The 22,419-nt window shown below is 39.0% G+C and overlaps 2 protein-coding genes across 7 annotated transcripts in view; both read left to right on the top strand.

Annotated features, from left to right (window-relative positions):
• The window catches only part of LOC109920746 (ATP-binding cassette sub-family D member 2-like), a 94,663-nt gene extending 77,883 nt beyond the window's left edge, over positions 1-16,780 (top strand). The window contains exons 9-10 of one of the 2 annotated variants that reach the window (XM_048610122.1): positions 5,627-5,752; positions 15,125-16,780. In XM_048610122.1, coding sequence (XP_048466079.1) covers positions 5,627-5,752; positions 15,125-15,335 — 337 coding nt within the window. In that variant the 3' untranslated portion in view covers positions 15,336-16,780. Of the gene's footprint in view, positions 1-5,626; positions 5,753-15,124 lie in introns of those variants that run through there. The other variant, XR_007264448.1, reaches the window with a different exon arrangement.
• A 4,131-nt stretch (positions 16,781-20,911) lies between these two features.
• The window catches only part of LOC109933577 (kinesin-like protein KIF21A), a 133,896-nt gene continuing 132,388 nt past the window's right edge, over positions 20,912-22,419 (top strand). For 2 of the 5 annotated variants that reach the window (XM_048610119.1, XM_048610116.1), the window contains exon 1: positions 21,226-21,906. In XM_048610119.1, coding sequence (XP_048466076.1) covers positions 21,860-21,906 — 47 coding nt within the window. In that variant the 5' untranslated portion in view covers positions 21,226-21,859. Of the gene's footprint in view, positions 20,973-21,218; positions 21,907-22,419 lie in introns of those variants that run through there. The other 3 variants (XM_048610118.1, XM_048610120.1, XM_048610117.1) reach the window with 3 other exon arrangements.

The following is a 22,419-nucleotide window of genomic DNA, read 5'->3' as shown; positions in this document are numbered from 1 at the left end:
CCTTTCCATGTTTAGAAAATAGCCTGTGCCTCTATTTATCCAAACGAAGTATGTAAGCTCACACTTTCCCACATTGTATTCCATCTGCCACCTCTTTGCCCACTCTCCTAGCCTGTCCAAGTACTTCTGCAGCCTCTTTGCTTCCTCAACACTACCTGTCCCTCCGACTATGTTTGTGTCATCCACAAATTTAACAACAATGCCCTTCCTTCCTTTGTCAGATCGTTAAGGTAGAATGTGAATATATGTCCCAAACTGATCGCTGTGGAACTCTACTATTCACTGGCTCCCATCCTGAAAAAGACCCCTTTTTCCCTACCATCTGCCTTCTGCCAGTCAGCTAATCCTCTATTGATGCTGGCTGCTTGCCCCAAACACCACAGGTACTTATCTTATTGAGCAGTCTCCTTGCTGCACCTTGTCAAAGGCCTTCTGGAAATCCAAGTAGATCACATCCAATGGCTATCCTTTGTCTAACTTGCTTGTTATCTCCTCAAAGAATTCTAACAGATTTGTCAGGCAAGACCTCCCCTTGATGAAGCCATGTTGACTCGGCAATTTTTTTTTACCATACACTTCCAAGTACTCCACAATCTCAAACTTCATAATAGACTCTTAAAATTTTTTTTACCAATGACTGAGATCATGCTAACCAGCCTATATTTTCCCATCTTCTGCTTCCCTCCCTTCTTAAACAGGTGTGTTATGTTGGCCATTGTCAGTCCTGTAGGAGCCCACCTCTTTCCCCCCCCCCCCCCCTCCCCCCCCTCCTCCAACCAGTGACTTCAACAATTCCTAAAAGATCACACCAATGCCTTTTCCAGCAGTCCAATGTCAACTCTTATCTCTCTATTACCTTTTTATATATATAAAAAATCTCTTCCTATCTTCTTTTATATTACTAGCTAGCTTACTCTCATTTTTATCTCCTCTCCCTTCTTGCCTTTTTAATTGTCTTCTGCTATTTTTTTAAAGGCTTCCTAATCCTCTGACTTCCCATTAATCTTCACCATGTTGTATGCTTTTCCATTTCTTTTCTGCTGTCCCTGACTTGCCTTCTCAGCCATTGTTGCCTCTGCCTCCTTTTAGTATGTATCTTCTTCCTTGGGTTGAATTTCTGCTGTGCCTCCTGAATTATTCCCAGAAACACCTGCTATGCCTGCCCAACATCTTCCCTGCTAGGCCCCCTTTCCAATCAACTCTGGCCTGCTTCTTCCTCATGTCTTTGTAATTACCTTTTCTCAATTGTAATAATGTTACGTCTGATTCCAATCAAACTGCAGGGTGATTTCTATCATATTGTGGTCGCTGCCCCCAAGGGTCTCCTTCACCTTAATTGATCCTGAATCAAATCTGCCTAATTGCACATCACCAAATCCAGAATTACGTGTTCCCTAGTGGGCTCTCCAACAAGCTGCTCCAATAAACCATCTTGTACCAAGGAATAAACATACGTTGCTACATTATACTGCTTTTCTGTATGACTCAAAAACCTGAACAATAAATAAAGACCTGAGGAAGAAACTGGAGGCCTTCAAAATGTGGATGCTAAAGCATATATGAAAATTTTCCTACATACATCATGAGATAGTGAAGATACTTGAATTTGCAAGAGCGAATAGAACTCTTAAAAAGTGACATCCAAAAAAAAGGCAACATTTTGGCCTTTTAATTAGAGCTAAAATGCTACAAAGATCTCATCTAGAAAACAAAGTGGAGGGCAGAGTTGGATAATGAATGTCACAGATTTGATTACATTTGAGCGCAAAGGATTGGAGCATGATATAAGATCAAGGAGCATGATATAAGATCAAGAAGCATGGCATACTATGACAGTAGATTTCCAGGCAGAAGGAGTTACAAACAGCAGCAGAAGTCTCTTCTTGCAATTTTCCCCACAATTGACAATAGTAACAAATGCCCTCTTGGCAAGATGAGGTTGTTATTTGCGAGGGAGCTGTTTTTAATGCAAATAAGAAATAAAATATTCTTTGACTGCCGTTTATTATGAAAAATAATAAGTCAAAAACCTATAAAATTCTTGTCACACAAGTCAAGATAACTCAGTTTTGAGCAAACAGCAAGACATTTGTTTACTACTTCAATGTGTCGTGTGTCAATTGTCCCTGGCCTATTTATTAAGAGGCAGCTCTATGCAAATAGTGCTTGAATCTTAATATTACTTTGTGTTCAGAAATGCATAGCATAAATTGGCAGATGCTTATCTCTCAATTCATCCTCAGAATTGAAAGATGACGCTATCCAAATCATTCGGGAGTAGACCTGTTTTCCCCTACAGACAGTCATCAACACTGGTACATCTGGTTAAGGCCATAAGTTAAACCATAATGGGCACTGAATGATGTGACTCTGCTGGTTACAAGGGTGATTGTACTTTATTGTTTGCATTGCACATTTGTGTGCAATTCAAATGTTGCAATAGGATGAAGTGATAGACCATTTTTTTTCACACATTATCGTAATGAGCAGAGGCAAGATCATTCTTTCTGATAGTAAATATCTTCTTTCATGAGGAGGGGCTAAATGTCACATTCAAGTCTGCATTCCATTTGAAGGCCTACCCTTGAAATAGTTGATGTCTTAATCACAATCTCTCACTCCAAATGGTAGTTTCAGTAGTTCATGAAGAGCCTCTGTTAACAGAGATTAAAATAAAAAGGCAAAATGTTTGTATAATGCCATTATTCTAATTTGATTAGTTTGCTCAGTGAAACCCTGCATTTTCTATATCAAGTCCTGCATCTTTTCAAATTGGCTTAAAATCTAATTTTATTTGGGTATCTGTGATGACTGTTCCTGTTCTTAATGACCCAACTGCTCTTGGATTTATAGTTACTCAGTTTTATATAGTTTTATATAATTTAGCTCTTAGAAAATATGTCTTTTTAGGTCCTTAATGCTTTCAATTTGGACATTAATTTAGCTCTTAGCAAATTATAATGCACCATTTTATTTCTCTGAAAATACATAATTTGAACTGTTCTTTTCTCCAGACAAATTTTCACTGTTCTTGGCATTATTTAATCTTGCAAATTTTGAGATTGAAAGGTGGAATAATTATAGATTTAACAACTTAGTAAGGTGTTACTTGATCTGAACTAGATTGTTTTCTGAAGCGTATATCTTAATTTCGTTTGCATCAAGGAGATTGCCATATAGCAGAAATCCTAGCCAAATTGATCAGGACTGAAAAATGTGGTTTCCAACAAAGACCTTTTTATTGTGACTCTTCCCACAGAGCAAATTAGGAAATCTGAACAGTTAGTCATTTCCTAAATTGCAAAGGTTTTGAGTGGGCAGAGTGGTGTGCTACCCTGCTGCCTTCTGTGCCTCAGTGTTACTGTGGGTTTAGGTAAGTATTCCATACCACTGTCTCAGTTATGATCTAAATTGATGCAAATAGTTGGGGGTTTTTTGGGGGAGTGGGTAGGTTGGCAGTGGAGTGTGTGGTTGGTGGCTCCCGGTGGTAGCTGCTTCCTCATCACGTGATTCTCGTTTTTTGCAGTAGTAGAAGAATGGGCCTTCTGTCTGAGACTGTTTTGTCGATGCAAAAGATGAATTGGAATAACTCCACATCCAAGTCACCTTTTATTTACACCTGAATAGCCCTTGACTGTAGTATTGCCTTCTATAGAGTCAGATATCAGAGCGTCAATATCTCTGACACTCAATCTTTTTCTGTCAACCAGGGCTCCCTAATTGGACCAGATTAACAGCTCCAATCAGGGAACTCATTCTACGAGGTCCAGCTGGCTGATTTTGCTGCAATTTCTACAGCATCAGTAGCTGAGGGAAGACATAGCTATTCAGAGTCAGAGGATCTTGTAGAGGATGTGTGTGTTTTTTTTTTTGCTGGTCATTTGTGGGAGAGTGGAGCAATCCGCCCTAATCTCCTGCTTTCGACACGTCATGCTGGATAATAACTTCTTGATTTATAAGATCTTTACTTCATTAAGTAGTCACTTATACTTGTCATTAATGTTTTATTTGGAATCCATGGATAACTTTGATAAACAGTTACCTATTGGCCAGAGATTTCAGTGAGGCTTTCATCGACACAACTATCTAATGTTGCCTTTAAAACCTTGAGCTACCTGATCATCAGCCTATCAACTGGGGGAAGGAGTGGTAGCAGATTCTATGGAATGTTATCAACCATTTACTATTAATTTGGAGTAAATAATGCAAATTTCTTGAATTTTATCAGAAACCCATCATATTTGTTATGTTAATCCAGATTGCACAAAGACTTCTACATACGAGGATCATAAATTTTGCAGAGACACCATTTTGGTGGCTTAAACAGAAATTGCTGGAAAAGATCAGCAGGTCTAGCAGCATCTGTGGAGAGAAATCAGTTAACGTTTTGGGTCAAGTGACCCTTCCTCAGAACTCAAACATTTTTGTTGGAACTTTTCTCAAAGTATTTGTGTCCTCTGCACATGATCATTTCAGGCTTTTTTGGAGTTTTCACATTTATTGATTACTTTAGTTCAACTCCAGTCATAATTAATTGCTGGAATTATGTTCTTTTAATGATGTAGAAGGGGAAAGCCATGGTTACCGTTGTATATTCTCCAGAACTTAGAAATGAACTCGTACTGCTAAAAGAATGACCGGCAAGTGAGATGACATCTAATGCTGCATGCTATATTTATTATATCTAATTTCCAATGCTCAGTCCCTTTTCTGGCCAGATGTTCATCCAGTCTTTTCCATTAAGGTGATAATTATCTTGCTGGGTGTCCATTCAATTTACTTTTCATTCAGTTGAAGGGAGATATTTGGAAGGGGACATCTCATTGCTATCTGCACTTGGTGCAAGTTAATTTAGTGCTAAATTTGCCCAGTTCTGTACTCTCATTCCAAGTTTTATAACTTGCTCAGAACACTGGGTTTCTGTATTTTTGAGACTTTGAACATCTTTCCCTTTTATTCCATTGCAGAGAATTGAAATTATGCTAGTCCTTCCTCAATTCTGGACTCTTTTTAAAGCACTTATTATCTTTATCGAAGTTACGAGATAAACAGAAGAGTGAAAAGAATAAAAGATTATATAGAGGTGGTGGCATGTGGTAATGTCACTGGACTATTAATGCAGAGCCCAGGATAATGGTGAAATTTTGAATTCAGTAAAATCTGGAATGAAAACAAATGTTCCAAACTTAAATAAATTAAAACAACTTGTCTAATAGTGACTACGTAAACATTGCTGACTTTCATAAAAACCCATCTGGTTCATTAATGTCCTTTAGTCATAGAAATCCTTAACCACTCTGATAACTGATTTACATGACTCCAGTTTCACACAAATATGCTGAAGTCTTAACTGCCCTCTGAAATGCCCCAGGGAGACAGTCAGTTCATGAACAATGAGCAACAAATACTGGCCTTACCAGTTATTCCCACATCCCATGTAAAATTTTAAAGAAGATAAGGCTCGATTAAAGGGAGTGGGAGGAGTCTCAATTGGAGCATAACAATTGCAAGGACAAGTTGGCCTCATTGGTTGCAGTTTAACAAAAACATTCAAGGCTCTTATTTGCATTATTGAAAACATAAGTTTTTTTTTGTATTATACTGTTTATTTAATGTGTTTGTTTAGACCAAAATATGCATTGCTGGATGAATGCACAAGTGCTGTGAGCATTGATGTTGAAGGCAAGATATTTCAAACTGCAAAGGAATTCGGGATCTCATTGCTTTCCATTACTCACAGGCCATCTCTATGGTGAGTAGCTACTCCATTACAAAAACTGGAAAGAAAAATATGCGCACACATTGATCTGTTGCATCATTTTCCATTGAGAACAAGTTTGCTAGCAGAGCCTGATTCCAGATGCAGCATCATTATAAGACAGTAATGGATGAATGAATTAAATTTGTTGATGTAATAGTTTAGCCTTTCTTACCCGAAGCAATACATCAGATACAAAGAAATACTTAACCATATTAATAGGAATCAGAATATGTTCCAAATATTTTTCTGGAAATGCTAAAGTGCTGTAATCGTAATTGGTGATTAATTTAACCGCTAAAATAGATAAATGAAATAGAAATGCTCAGTTTTTCTTTGAGACAATATTCAAATGAAAGTACAGTTGAAGTAATGGAAATTGAAAAAGTAGTTCAATTTCAAACATAAAAAATGTGTATGTCTATCCAAAATTACCTCCCTATGAAATTACAAAGTTCAAATCAGAATTGATGTGACTTTCTGCAAATTAAGTTCATGTGAATCAGGTCCATTATATCAAATGTCAAATGTTTTTTTTCTATTTGTTGACTTGATTGGGCATTATTTATGTTTATTTTTTCCTGCAATTAGAGTACTATTTTCCTTTGGGTAGCTGACATTGCTTAAAATCTGATTCTCCAGGAGTATGCCAACATTTATAAAATGGGCATCCTACAGAAAAGTTGAAAACCTTCTCTTTTAAAAATTTACAGAACAAGTAATGGTAAAATGTTCCAGTAAATCAATTACAAATTTTATTTTTTAATTGTTTTGGAAGTGGATGCCATAGTAGTCTTCAAGAATGCTTGGAGGAATCAGCCTTTCCGCCATCAAGTACATCTATGTTTCACAATCCTGCAATCTCCCCACCATTCCCAATATTTCACTGACCCTATTATTTGGTTGCTCCAGGTCTTCCCACTAATGGTAGCAGATCATAGCCCAACATTATGTTTTCTCAGATCATTCCAAATGGACAGCGTTACGACATTGGGATAGCAAGCCAGACCAAATCAGACTCAGTAATTCTGGCTGCACAATATAGTGTCGTAGAGTCATACAGCATGGAAACAGACTCTTTGGTCCAACCAGTCCATGCTGACCGTAATCCCAAACTAAACTAGTCCCATTTGCCTGCGCTTGGCGCATATCCAAACATCGCTTATTCATGTGCTAATCTAAATGTTTTTAAACGTTGTAACTGCACCCACTTCCACTACTTCCTCTGGCAGTTCATTTCACGCACAAACTGCTCTGTTTAAAAAAAAATAAAATAAAATTTGCCCTTGTCTTTTTTAAATCTTTCTTCCCTCGCCTTAAAAATATGCCTCCTAGTCTTGAAATCTCACACCCTAGGGAAAAGACACCTGCAATTTACCTTATCTATACTCATTATTTTATAAAGCTCTATAAGATCACCTCTCAACCTCCTACGCTGCAGTGAAAAAAGTCCCAGCCTATCCAGCCTCTCCTTATATCTCAAACTCTCTATTCCTGGCAACATCCTGGTAAATCTCTTCTGAACCCTCTCTAGCTTAATAATATTCTACGTATAACAGGGCAACCAGAACTGGACACAGTACTCCAGAAGAGGCCTCACTGACATACTGTACAATCTCAACATAACGTCCCAACTCCACATACTCCAAGGTCTGAGCAATAAAGGCAAGTGTGCTAAATGCCTTCTTAACCACCCTATCTCTGTGATGCAAACCTCAAAGAATTATGTACCTGAACTCCTAGGTCTGTCTGTCCTACAACACTACCCAAGGCCGTAATTTTAATTGTGTAAATCCTGCCCTTGTTTGTTTTATCACAATGCAAAACCTCACATTTATCCAAATTAAACTCTATCAGCCACTCTTCAATTGATAAGATCACTTTTGTACTCTTAGATAACCTTCTTCACTGTCCATTATACCACCAATTTTGGTGTCACCCGCAAACTTAACAATTATGCCTTCGATATTCTCATCTGAATCATTTATATAAATAACAAACAAAAGTGGACTCAGCACCAATCCCTGTAGAACATGCTGGTCACAGGCCTCCAGTCCGAAAAACAATCCACTACCATCACTCTCTGTCTCCTGTCGTTAAGACAATTTCGTATCCAATTGGTAAGCTCATCCTGAATTCCATGTGATCTAACTTTACTAATTAGATTACCATGCAGAATCTTGTCAAAGACTTTAATAAGGTCGAAGTAAATAATATCTACCACTCTGTCCTTATCAATCTTTGAATTTTTTTGGAAGTAACAATCAGGTTTGTGAGACATAATTTCCCTTGCACAAAACCATGCTGGCTATCCCTGACCATTCCTTATCTCTCCAAATGCATACAAATCCTATCTTTCAGAATCACTTCCAACAACTTACCTACCACCAAAGTCAGACTTACAGGTTTATGGTTCCCAGGCTTCTCATCACATCCCTTCTCAAACAAAGCTACAACATTAGCCACACTCCAGTTATCTGGCACATCACCCGTAGTTATAGATACAAATATTTCTGCAAGGAGCCCCACAATTTCCTCCCTAACTCCCCACAACATCCTCAGATATACTAGATCAGATCCTGGAGATTTATCCATGTTTATATTTTCTAAGGCTTCCAGTACTTCCCCTTCTGTAATATGATCTGTTTTCAGAACATCAGTATTTTTTTCTGAATTCCCTTGCTTCCATTTCTTTCTCCACAGTAAAAACAGGCGCGAAATATTCATTTAATATCCCTCCCATCTCCTGAGGTTCAACACTCTTTGATCTTTAAGGGGCCCAACTGTCTCTAGTTGCTGTCTTGCTCTTAATGTACTTATAGAATCTCTTTTTGGATTATCCTTAATCATATTTGCCAAGGATGTCTCATATCCTCTCTTTGCCTTTCTGATCTCACTCTTAAGAATGTCCCTACACTCTTTATACTGTTCAAGAAATCATTTGAACCCAGTTGTCTATATTTAATACATGATTCTTCTTATTCTTGACTAGAACCTCAATATCTTTATTCATCCATTGTTCCCTAATCCTATGAGCCTTACCTTTCACTCTGACAGGAACATAATAACGAGAGTTCAGAGTTATTACATTTTTGAAAGGCTTCCACTTTTTAGATGTCCCTTCACCTGTAAACCGTTTACTCCATTCGATTTTTGAAAGTTATTGTCTCACACCATTAAAATTTACCTCACTCCAGTTAAAAACTTTATTTTTTATGGAAAGCTTAACCTTTTCAATAACTATTTTTAAAATAAATAGAATTATGATCACCAGACCCAAAGTGTTCCCTACTATCACTTCAGTCACTTGTCCTGCCTTATTACCCAAGAGAAGTGAAATTAAAACAACGCGACTGTTAAAACTGCCCAATTGTTCTGAAACATACTTTAAGAATAACAGATATCAGACACTGAAACATCATTATAACTTAAACAGAAATAAACAGTTTATTATTCATACTGTAACTTGAGTACAGCAAAGCTAAACAACAACGTAATTAATTAATGTCTGTGATTTTAAACCCGAAATTATTTTAATTGTAGCCCCCACACACAGACATATTTAAGAGATAAATTAGAAAAAAAGATGTAACTGGCTGGTTCAATAACTATTTTGACAATGAGTACCAAGCTATTATGAAATTCCTTTGTATTACATTGTATTACAGGCACATGAGATTGTGTCTGTTGAATTCCGGTTAATGCAAACAGCTTTCAGAAAGCTCCGACAAACACTCACTTTTTTCGTATAAACTGGGGTTCTTAGAACATTCATTAATTCTTTAATGACATATAAAACTAGAGGGAGAGTAATACTCAAGCACACCTTCCCAGTTCGGCAGCTTCTGAGCACACAGCCTTCTGCCCAAGTCAAAACCAGTTCAGTCTGCAGTTTCGCTTTAGTTTTTTTTTTCAACATCCTCTGTGCTTGGCATGCCAGCACTGGCCTTTCCTTAATTGACTAATACAACATCCATCCAACGAACTGCGAGTCCTTGAGCAAAGCACATTCTGGTGCCAAAAATCTGCAATAGTTAACCTGCACTTATCTTTCCAGGCCAGTTCCCACATGCAAATATAAGTTTTTGTTCTTGTTCTTTTTTAAAAAAAAAAAAAAAAAACTGCTGTTCAAAATTCAAAATTTGATTCTCAACTTTAGCTCTCAGTTCCAAACCTAAAATGAGAAAAATAAAGAAAAAGCAGTGATGGTCTGAACAACAGCCTTCAGCTAATTCTACAGCCTGCCACATCCTTCTGTGAAGTTCAGTAGTTGAGTATGATCAAGAAGATTGATTTAAATATTAATGACATCATGGAAATGTAGTTAGCACAGGAAAATGTTGTTAAAATAGACAGGTAGCCATTATCTAGAATGGCGCAACAGGCTTGATGAGATGGCCTACTCCTGCTTCTGTGTAGCCATGTTTGCCATGCTCCCTAAGTTGGTATCAGCAAACTTCAATTTCATTCATTGTCGATGTGATGTCGATATCTACCTCATTACATAGAATAGTTCAAGACAGAAGATCATCCAGGTCCCCATGTCTGTGCAGGTTCTCTGAAGGAGCAATTCATCTCTTCACTACTGCCTTCTTATAGTTTTGCACTTTCTTTCTTTTGAGATAATAATCCAATTTCATCTTGACTGAACCTACCTCCATCAGACTGTCAGGCAGTTGATTCCAGTTCTTAACCGCTTGCTGCATAAAAATGTTTTTTCCAGATTTCAACATTGTTTCTTTTGCCAACTAGCTTAAATTTGTGCCATCTGATTCTTGACCCTTGTCCTAAATTATCATATCCGGAAGCTGTCCCACCACAAAGGTTAAACCTCTTAGCCTGTAGTTGCTGGGTTTATCTTTATACCCTAATTTGAACAAGGGTGTAACATCTGTAATCCTCTGGTCCTCTGGCACTGGCCCTGATTCAAAGAATGACTGGAAAATTATGGCCAGTACCTTCACAGCTTCCACTGTTGCTGCCCTTAGTCTCCTTTGGTGCATCTCTTCCAATTTTTACTAAATCTAAGTACAGACAGCCTGTTGATACTTCCTCAGTTTTAAATACTTCAATAAACTTCTCCTTCACTGTAAATCTGCGCAGTATCTTCATCCTCATCAAAGGCAGATGTATTGTATTCAGCTGATACCTCAGTCATAAGTCTATGTTTTGATGCCTAATTTGCCCCATTCCTCCTTTTACAACCTTTTTACTATTTAAATGTCCATAGAAGACTTTTGCTTTTCATACGTGATTTTTCAAAACCCCTCTTGTATTCGGCCTGGCTCTCCGTTACATTGTCCACCTGACATGTCATAAGCAATCTTTCTTCTCTTCATCTTAATTTTTATTCTTTTTTGTTCATCCAGGGAGCTGTAGATTTGTTTGCTCTACCTTTTACTCTTCAATGGATTACATCTTCAAAGTGCCTGAACTATCTCTTCTTTAAATGGAGCCAATTGTTAAGTAACTGTCTTGCTTCAAAACCATTATACTCCATTGGAATTGACTTTCCCCCAATTAATTACCCTGGATTGTCCTTCGTCTTTTCCAAAGCTAACCAAAACCTTATGATGTAATGATCCCTGACCCCTAAATGTTCCCCGACTGACAGTTGGTCCACTTGGCCCTAATTCTGAAGAACTGTGTCCAGCAATGCTGCCTGACTTGTTGGATTGGAAACGTCCTACTCTAGAAAATTCTCCTGAACACACTGTAGACATTCTTGACCTTCTCTTCCTTTTACTTGATGGCACTACTACCATCCCAGCTCATATTCAGATAATTAAAGTCTCCCATTATAATTAGTTTATAATTTTAGCAATAATGTACAAATAGAGAAGAAAACATGTTATTTCACATACATCTAAATGATATTTTACATATATTCTGCCAATATAAAGGCAATTGTATACTACTTTTGTTTGCTTTACATCTCCTACATATCTGCTAATGCTCTGCATTCCTTTTACTAATTTTTGCTTTGCAGTTTTGTGGCACCTTAAGTACTTTTTAAAATCCACATAAGAACATAAGAACTAGGAGCAGGAGTAGGCCATCTGGCCCCTCGAGCCTGCCCCGCCATTTAATAAGATCATGGCTGATCTTTTTGAGACTCAGCTCCACTTACCCACCCACTCGCCATAACCCTTAATTCCTTTACTGTTCAAAAATTTATCTAGCCTTGCCTTAAAAACATTCAGCGAGGTAGCTTCAACCGCTTCACTGGGCAGGGAATTCCATAGATTCACAACCCTTTGGTGAAGAAGTTCCTCCTGACCTCAGTCCTACATCTGCTTCCCTTTATTTTGAGGTGATGCCCTCTAGTCCTCGTTTCACCTGCTAGTGGAAACAACCTCCCTGCCTCCCCCTTATCTATTCCCTTCATAATCTTATATGTTTCTATAAGATCTCCCCTCATTCTTCTGAATTCCAATGAGTATAATCCCAGACTACTCAATCTCTTCTCATAATCCAACCCTCTCACTTGGTTGATTCCAGAGTTAAATCTCCTCTGCACCCCCTCCAGTGCTAGTATATCCCTTCTCAAGTAAGGAGACCAAAACTGCACACAGTACTCCAGGTGTGGCCTCACCGGGACCCTATCCAGCTGCAGCATAGCCTCCCTGTTTTTAAACTCCATCCCTCTAGCAATGACAGACAAAATTCCATTTGCCTTTTTAATTACCTGCTGCACCCGCAATCCTACTTTTAGTGATTCATGCACAAGGACACCCAAGTCCCTCTGCACAGCAGCGTGCTGCAGTTTTTTACCATTTAAAACATAGTCCATTTTGCTGTTATTCCTACCAAAATGGATGACCTCACACTTATCAACATTGTACTCCATCTGCCAGACCTTTGCCCACTCACTTAGACTATCTATATCTCTCTGTAGACTTTCAGTGTCTTCTGCACACTTTGCTCTACCACTCACCTTAGTGTCATCTGCAAATTTTGACACACCACACTTAGTCCCCAACTCCAAATCATCTATGTAAATTGTAAACAATTGCGGTCCCAACACTGATCCCTGAGGCACATCACTAGCCACTGACCGCCAACCAGAAAAACACCCATTTACCCCTACTCTTTGTTTTCTACTAGTCAACCAATCCTCTATCCATGCCAATACATTACCTGTAATACTGTGGAACTTTATCTTATGTAGCAGCCTTTGGTGTGGCACCTTGTCAAATGCGTTCTGGAAATCCAGATACACCACATCCACAGGTTCCCCATTGTCCACCATGCAAGTAATGTCCTCAAATAATTCCACCAAATTAGTTAAACATGACCTACCCTTCATGAACCCATGCTGGGTGTTCCCAATGGGACAATTTATATCCAGATGTCTTGCTATTTCTTCCTTAATGATAGATTCAAGCATTTTCCCCCCTACCGAAGTTAAGCTAACTGGCCTATGGTTACCTGCTTTTTGTCTACTTCCTTTTTTAAACAGTGGCGTCACATTGGCTGTTTTCCAATCTGCGGGAACCACCCCAGAGTCCAGTGAATTTTGGTAAATAATTACTAGGGCATTTGCTATTTCCCCCATCACCTCTTTTAGTACCCTGGGATGCATTTCATCAGGGCCAGGAGACTTGTCTACCTTTAGCCCCATTAGCTTGCCCAGCACTGCCTCCTTAGTGATAATGGTAGTTTCTAGGTCCTCGCCTGCTATAACCTTCTTGCCATTAGTTTTCGGCATGTTATTTGTGTCTTCTACTGTGAAGACCGACACGAAATAACTATTTAATGCCTTGGCTATTTCCTCATTCCCAGTTATTAAATTGGCCTTCTCATCCTGTAAAGGACCAATGTTTACCTTCGCCACTCTTTTACGATTTACATATTTATAGAAACTTTTGCTGCCTGTTTTTATATTCTGATCTAGTTTATTCTCATAATCTATCTTACTTTTCTTTATAACTTTTTTTGTGGCTTTCTGTTGGCCTTTAATGATTTCCCAGTCTACTCGTTTCCCACTACTCTTTGCTTTTTTGTATGTGTTTTTTTTCAATCTGATACTTTCCTTTATTTCCTTAGCATCCATGGCTGGCTCTCTCTTTTCCTACATTTCTTTTTTATCACTGGAATATACTTCTGAGCACTGTGAAAAATCGTTTTGAAAGTCCTCCACTGTTCCTCAATTGACCCACCATAAAGTTTTTACTCCCATTCTACCTTAGCTCACTCCTCCCTCATTCCTTCATAGTCTCCTTTGTTTAAGCACAGGACATAGGTGCTGGATTTAACCTTCTCTCGCTCCATCTGTATTTTAAATTCGACCATACTGTGATCGCTCCTTCCGAGAGGATCCCTAACTGTGAGATCATTAATTATTCCTGTCTCATTACACAGGACTAGATTTAGGATAGCTTGCTCCCTCGTAGGTTCCATTACATATTGTTCAAGGAAATTATGGCGGATGCATTCTATGAACGCCTACTCAAGGCTGCCATGACCGACCTGGTTTGACCAATCGTTATGTAGATTAAAATCCCCCATGATAATTGCTGTACCATCTTTACATGCATTAGCTATTTCTATGTTCATTGCCTGCCCCACCACGATGTCATTATTTGGTGGCCTATAGACCACACCTATCAATGACTTCTTCTCCCTGCTATTCCTAATTTCCACCCAAATGGATTCAACCTTTTGTTCAGTAGAACCTATATCATCTCCCACTACCGCCCTGATATCCTTAAAAATCAGAGCAACACCACCTCCCTTACCTTCCTGTCTGTCCTTCCGAACAGTTTGATACCACTGGATATTTAACTCCCAGTCATGATCATGACCATCCTGTAACATGTCTCTGTAATGGCCACTAAATCATACCCATTTGCCATGATTTGCGCTGTCAACTCATCCACCTTGTTTTGAATGCTCCGAGCATTCAGATGAAGTGCCCTTATGCCAGTTTTTGCACCTTTTTGGGTCCTATTACGTCCATTACGAACAGCTCTTGAGTTCTCCTTCCCTTTAACCTTTTCCCTAATTTTCAATGGAGTTGAAGCTTCCTTGTCACCTGCTAACATGTACATCTATTAAAGTTACAGGATGAAGCCTTTTCTTTTCAGTGAGCATTGCTATAAGAAATCAACTTGTATTGATGGAAATTTCATTTCCTCTGTAACTGTCAAAAGCTGTTGGAATGTTACATCACTTCTGGAATATGAATGGTTCTTGTTGAGTTATTGAATGATATAAAGGAAGCTGATGCATATTCTCAAAATAACTTTATCATGGTGTAGAATAACAGCAAAAACAAGCTCAATGCTTTGTTTTAATCTGAAGTTTCAATATTTGTTGATTGGAAGGAATATCTGTAAGGTTAATTTGATTCAATTTTTATAGGAAATACCACACACACTTGTTACAGTTTGATGGGGAGGGTGGCTGGCGATTTGAACAATTGGACACTGCTACTCGACTTTCATTGGCTGAAGAAAAACAGAGACTTGAGTCTCAACTAGCCGGAGTCCCACAAATGCAACAACGACTGAATGAACTGTGCAGAGTTTTGGGAGAAGATTCTGTACTAAGAACCACTGAAATTGAAGAATAACGACACTGGTAATGAATGTGAATAACACGACAAAGAGTTATAAAATGAATTGCATGAGACAAACAAAATAAATAAATACAATCTCGTATTTATTAAAGATCATTAACTAGTTTCTTCCAGTACAATAAATAACCTTATGTTTCCTTTGAAATACTGTGATGTGTTAACTCTTTTTACAGGTTTATGATGTTGTAATATTAGAATTTAGTTAATTTTAAAGACATTTTCTTAAAAATATTATGAATGTTATGAGGAAACTAAAATTTATACTCTGCAAGATACCACTCACATTCTTTAAATGCATTTAAAGGTTCTGCCACAATTGTTTGAACAAAAATATCATGATGTATCATCTGGTGCAGCAAGTAGCCAGCCTAGATTTTGATAAGGATGATGCAACATCACCACTTGTTTAGCACTGTGCCCAGGATGTTCCTTTATAACAAACAAAATTTTATTTTAATTCTAAGAATCCAATGTTTGAGGAAAAGAGGAAGAATAGGGAGGGATTCTTCAATATGCTTCTGATTTTCAAAAAATGGAATAAATGCAGATCTGAACAATGTAAGATCTAGAATTTTAACCATGTTTTAACATGAACTATCCATTCCCTTTTTGCTCCAATTTCGGAACTCCAGTAAATACTACTTCATTTCTTGCAGCTCCCATATACCACTTTATGCTAACACTAATTCTTGGTTTTTCAAAAAATAAGACTGTTTATCTTAAATATTAATAGCCACTATAGTTTATATTAAACATAGATCTTCTGCGACAACAAAAGAAGTATTTGGACGTGCTTATCTGCATTTTACAATGGGACAGTCTAATAATGGAGTTTAACGAATATGCTTCAGTTCATTTTATTCTTTTCCAAAGTACTCCTCAGTTATAACCTATTCAAATCAAAGTTGAAACTCCTGACAGAATTTGTTCTCTCTCTATAATTTAGATTCTTCGCACTTGTACTCGGATACCAAGTCTTTATATTATTTCTTGTTTTTAAATCTTTGGAGAATTGATTTTTGTTTCATCCAATTTGAGTCTTTTCTTCCTCATCAGGATGATGTAATTGGTGAATCTTACAGCTGTTGATTTGGCCGACAGGACATGGTGCAGGATTGGTCTTGTTTCCATTGCATCTGTCCTGATTCAAAAAAACTTTGCGTGCACAGTGTTCTATGTAGAGTTTATGGAACTTGTGCACAGAGGAATGTTAGTTTGGATATCCATCGAAGCCAGTATTTAAACCTGTAAGGTATAAATGTCAGTCTAAAATGTATCGTCGGAGCTCCTGGGTGTCTTTTGTATTTGTTTTTAACAAAAAGACGTTGAGTTTGAAGTATTTTTATTAATTGTATTAAATCGTCATTGGTCCATTGTAATTTTTAGTGTTTATGTAAGTGGGATTGACTTCTAAATAAACAGGTCATTTATATCTCTGACAAAGTTTGCTTCAATATTTAAAAAAAAAGAAATTAGACCTTTTTATATTCCTGGGACAGAAATTGCCGGTAATATTCTGTCTTTGATTGCATGTTTGTATGCTGTAAAATATTGGTTTCCAAGAAGTATTGTGTTAGTCTAACTAAATTATACTGCAGTATCTCAACCCAACTTCATATTCTCAATCTCTTTTGCATGATGCATGCCGTCATATAGTAAGTAAATCTGATCATGCAGTTCTGTGAAAGTATTATGGCATAACAGTTCCAACAAAATATTCGTATGGCTGGACTAGGATTTGACTGATTAAAAAGCACGTGCACAGGAAACAAGCAAGGCTGTCCTTATCATGTGTTTTGAAAGAGCTTTATAATTGCAGATTAATTGCATTTTATGCTGTGATGTGAAAAACTACAAGGAACTTTGGTTAGAAGTTCATCCATGGTAGTGATGCAAAATAAGCAATAAGCTCACTAAATTCACTTCTGTTGCAGTCAGTGAAACAGAATATTGACTTCTGTATTTAAAGAGCAGCTGAACCCATGCTTTTCTGATTTGTGCTACTGCTTGAGACAAATATCTAACCCGACATGCTTTGCATGTCAAGAATTTTTGAGGTGGTAATTCTGGTACAACTGATCAAACACCAAATTTCAAGTTGGGAAATTGTAGGCCAATATATAATAATCTTTAGATATGGAAGATCTATTTGATCAAGGCTTACTTTTGACAGATATAATCAAACTATGAAAAAATGGATGAGGTAATGCACATTAGTAGTTCAGTAAAAAGTAAAGCTACTCAAGAAATCTTAAATGTAGTATTCTGCTTTTAACAGCTAAAATTAGCCAGTTTTTCTTTGAATTTTTAGAGATGGTAAAGGGAATTGGATTAACATGCAGAAATGTAATATAAAAATACAGCAGGCAGTATTTTCAATGTGTCTCATAGTTTACCAACACAGGCAATATTTGTAACTGGTGACCAATTTCAGTATACTTGAAATACCACTATATTTAGCTTCCATTTTGTACTGTTTGGAATTAATACTTAACCTGACTTGTAAATATCTTCAGGAAGAATAGCTTGCACAGTCCAGTCAGTGCAGAGAGCAAATCGCTTAATCTAAAATAAATCAAAAATTCAGCTCAAACGAATATGAACTCTGTTTTGACATTTAAATTGCTGTTTTATTTCATCTGTAAGTAAATGCACCATATGTATTGTATTTTGGACAACATACTAGTCTCATTGTTACGTTATAATAATTAAAATTTCTTATTCATCATGAACATTTTTCTATTTTTTTGCCATAAAATGAATCTTGTGACTTTAAAAGTAAATAAAAGCAGGAAGGGTTTGCATTTATACAACTTTCGTGCCCTCAGGGTGCCTAAAACACACAATAGCTAAAGATGTAATTCTGTAATGTACAGAAATACAGCAAATGTGAGCATAGCATGGTCCCACAAACAGCATTGAAATAATAAATAATGTGAGTTTTAGTGATGTTTGTTGAGGAATAACTATTAATCGGGACACTAGGGAACTCCCAAGCCCAGCAAGTTGTACCAAATGATGTTTTAGGTTCACGCCCAAAGATGGGGTCACATTTTAATCTACATCTACCATTGCAGCACACTTTCAGATTTCTACTGAAATGTTACATATGTTTACAGTAAGGTTTGAACCTACAATCTTCAAGATGAAAGCATCGTGGGTTTGATTTAGCCAAGTTAGTTGGATGGCTAGTTTGCAATGCAGAATGATGCCGATAGCATGGTTTCAATTACTGTACCAGCTGAGACTACACTGAAGGACTCGCCATCTTAACCTCACCCTTTGCCTAAGGCATGGTGACCCTCAGGTTAAACCACCACCTAATGAGATAGCAGTCCTATAGACTGGTAGGACTATGGCAACTTAACATTTATCTTATTACTGCTCACTTCTAACGTTTTAAGACTGGTGTATTTCAAACTAGTTGATCATTTCAGATTTTAGAAAATGGAGAAGCATGACTCTTAGTCAGATGTGAACTGAAACTAGGAGACAAAGCTAGATTTTACTCATCAAATTGTTCTATAATGTAGTACTACAGACTGAACATGTCATTTTGCTGTTCAGATGCTGCAAGCCCAACAACAGTCATTTAGGATGATGACACATAATTTGTGGCAGTGATTATTGCTTTTCTTGCTCCCTCCAAACCTTCCAGGTCTACTCCACCAGAGAGGACACAGCTCCTATTGGTTTCCCAGCTAACGAGTGAAACGCCTTTGCTGATATTAAATGCTGCTTATTGATTTTATCTCTCTGTCTGGCTATGTTAGGAGACTGAATCAGATAGTTTCTGGGGGTGCTCATTATCCTGAATTGTGTATCCAACTCCTTCACAAAGATCATCTGCTTCCATCTCCACCTTCATATTTCACAACTTGGTCCAGATCTCAGTTGAAATCCTTAAGTATTCTAATACTATTTTACTCTCAATCATTTCAATGCTGTTCTATCTAACCTACCACTTGAGACTTTTGTAAACTCAAGTACATCCAAACTTCTGACTGTATTCTAACTCCTGCCACCCATCTTTTAATCATCATCCATGTGTTCACTGACTTACAACAGCAACAAATCAATTTTATAACTTGAAAACAAGGAGAGAATTTTATGATCTCACTCCTCCCACTTTTGTAAACTCATTCAGCCAACAACTCCCTTTGATCTCTGTGCTCATCATGGCATTTTACACAACTTTTAATAGAAGCCATGCTTTCTGCTGCTAGTTGCCTATGTTCCAAGCTCCAAAACTCCCACACTGAACCTTTGTACCTCTATGTACCTCAAAAACAGACTTGCTAACTTTGTGTGGTATTCCGTAGAGTTGTTTGAAACAACATATCTACTTGTGGCTCCATGCCTATTTTCATGACAGACAGGAACATACATAGAACATAGAACAGTACAGCACAGTACAGTACAGACCCTTCGGCCCACAATATTGTGCCGACCTATTATCCTACGCTAAGATCAAACTACCCTGCATATCCTACATCTTACTATCATTCGTGTACATACCCAAGAATCGCTTAAATGTCCCTGATGTATCTGACTCCTCTACCACCGCTGGTAGCATGTTCCACACGCCCACCGCTCTCTGTGTGAAGAACCTACCTCTGACATCTCCCCTATACCTTCCTCCAATCACCTTAAATTTATTGCCCCTCGTAATAGTCATTTCCACCCTGGGAAAAAGTCTCTGGCTATCCAGTCTATCTATGCCTCATCATCTTGTCCACCTCTCATCCTCCTTCACTCCAATGAAAAAAGCCTTAGCTCCCTCAACCTATCCTCATAAGACCTGCCCTCCAGTCCAGACAGCATCCTGGTAAATCTCCTCTGCACCTTCTCTAAAAGCTTCCATATCCTTCCTATAATGAGGCGACCAGAACTGAATGTAATGTTCCGAGTGTGGTCTAACCAGAGTTTTATAGAGCTGCAGCAGAACCTCGTGGCTGTTAAACTCCATTGCCCTGCCAATGAAAGCCAGGACAAGGAGAAAAGAATTGCACAGGGTGGGGGTGAGATGACTTAATAAGAACTAACTGAACGTACAACATCCTGGAATGTAACTACAACTGATGACAACAAAACATCCTGCCCAACACCCACTACCAGCCAAGAACTAATTCGCTGGATTAGAAAGACTAATGGAAAATGAATGATTGCCTGGAAAATAGGAAGATGCAAGATAGATATTTTCATCGAGCAGATGCAAAATAGACCAAATGTCAACTATCTGTGTAATAGATTTTTGAGATTCTCAAAGCACAATACTGACTAATTGCTTTGCTGGTATTGCTGACTTGCCCAGGTATGGGTGGAACCTGAGGACAGTAAGGCCTTGCCTAATTCTATGTGATAAACATGAATGAAAGGTGACAACAGTCTTATATGCCTATGTGCTAGCGTTGAAAAGGGGTGAACGGTGATGACAGACCTACATTCTTGAGGTGCCACTGTTGAACAGGGTGAAGGGTAGGGACAATACTATATAAGCTAGGTGTCAATATTGAACAGAGGTGGAGGGTGAGCTCAGTGCAATCTTGCCCAGGTGTCAGTGTTGAACACGAGTGGCAGCTGAGTACGCCGCTACCTTGGCCAGGTGTCAGTGATGGATAGGGATGGAAGGTGAGGACAGCCCTACTGTGTCCAGGTGTCAGTGATGGACAGGGCTGGAAGGTGAGGACAGCTATGCCTTGTCCAGGTGTCAGTGATGGACAGGGGTGAAAGGTGAGGACAGCTATGCCTTGTCCAGGTGTCAGTGATGGACAGGGGTGGAAGGTGAGGAAGGCGCTACCTTGTCCAGGTGAGCTCCACCGTAGACGTCACAAAACGGTGAGCACCCGGATTGGTTGAGAGAGCTGTCTATCAAAGATCAGGCGGGTCTCCTCTGTCGCTAGCCCCCGCCGTCCGTATCCCCTCCCCCCGATGTAAATTATCACCGGCTTCGCTGTCATTTTATTTTGATGATAAGATCAGTTTTCTGTGGAAGTCCGAGCCGGAGGCGCCGCTTCTTCTTCTCCGCTGCGCACCTGACAGCGGAGGCGGGTTGGTTGGAGTGAGGAGGATAGGCGGTGAGGGCGGTCTAACCCTGTCCGGTTTCCACCCCCAGCCCAGCCCCCGGGCTCCGTCTCCTCTCCGGACCGCCTCCGGACTCTCTTCCCTGAGGCCCACCCCTCACCCCTACCCACCTGCAGCTTCGCACCAGCAGCGCATTGCGACACCAGCCCAGGCCGAGGCGGTGGCCTGGACCCCGTAAGGGCTGCAGGGAAGGTGAGAGGGCTCTCCCCTCCGTCACTCTCCGCTGACGCCGGCCGCGGGGAGGGCGGAGTGAGTCCAGTCTATCCTCCCTCCCTCCCTGTTGCTGTGATTCAGATCCAAGCTCCCATGGCTCCTGCTCGGCTGTGCTGCTGGTACAGGTAGCAGGGACTTGCTGCACCCACAGCAGCCGCTCGAAGCTCTGACATTGAAAGGTTTGGATTCTCAGGACTCGCTCGGGAATTCGAGACAACACAATGGCGGCGCCTGGTCAGGATGACTGCTCTGTCCGAGTTGCTGTAAGGTGAGGGGCGGTGGCCAGTCTGTTCTTCGTGATCTATGTATCGTGTCCAGAAAAAACGAAATTTTCCTCCACAAACCATTCTTTCCTGCTACCTATCGTTCAGATATATAGGGGCCTTTTACAGTCTGCATTTCTTAATATTTGATCGCGGCGGGACTGCAACATCGTGTTCACAACCTTGGGTGCAGAATTAAAATATCTTGTATTATTTCTGTAGTGTGCATGCAAGTTCTTAAGGGTTTTGCTGTCGTACGTAATATGTTGGTCAGATTTAAACTTGAAATTGCTGTATCGAGATCGTTGAATTCGTAAACCATCTTCTGCAATTTTCATCTGCCTTGCACACAGGGCTGTTCTTTATCCCATGCGCTATCTTTTACATTTTAAAATATATCACCTAACCTTTCCCTCCGTGTAAGTTGCATTTGGTTGACATATGATGTACTGCTTTTGTATCGAGGGAAATAGATGTCTCCACATGTTTTTTCTTGCATAACGTTCAACACCATGCCA

The sequence above is a fragment of the Rhincodon typus genome, chromosome 22 (genome assembly GCF_021869965.1).
Source record: "Rhincodon typus isolate 14 chromosome 22, sRhiTyp1.1, whole genome shotgun sequence".
In the NCBI taxonomy this organism is placed as follows: domain Eukaryota; kingdom Metazoa; phylum Chordata; class Chondrichthyes; order Orectolobiformes; family Rhincodontidae; genus Rhincodon; species Rhincodon typus.
The sequence above is the reverse complement of the archived record's forward strand: the minus strand, read 5'-3'. Positions and strand labels throughout refer to the sequence as shown.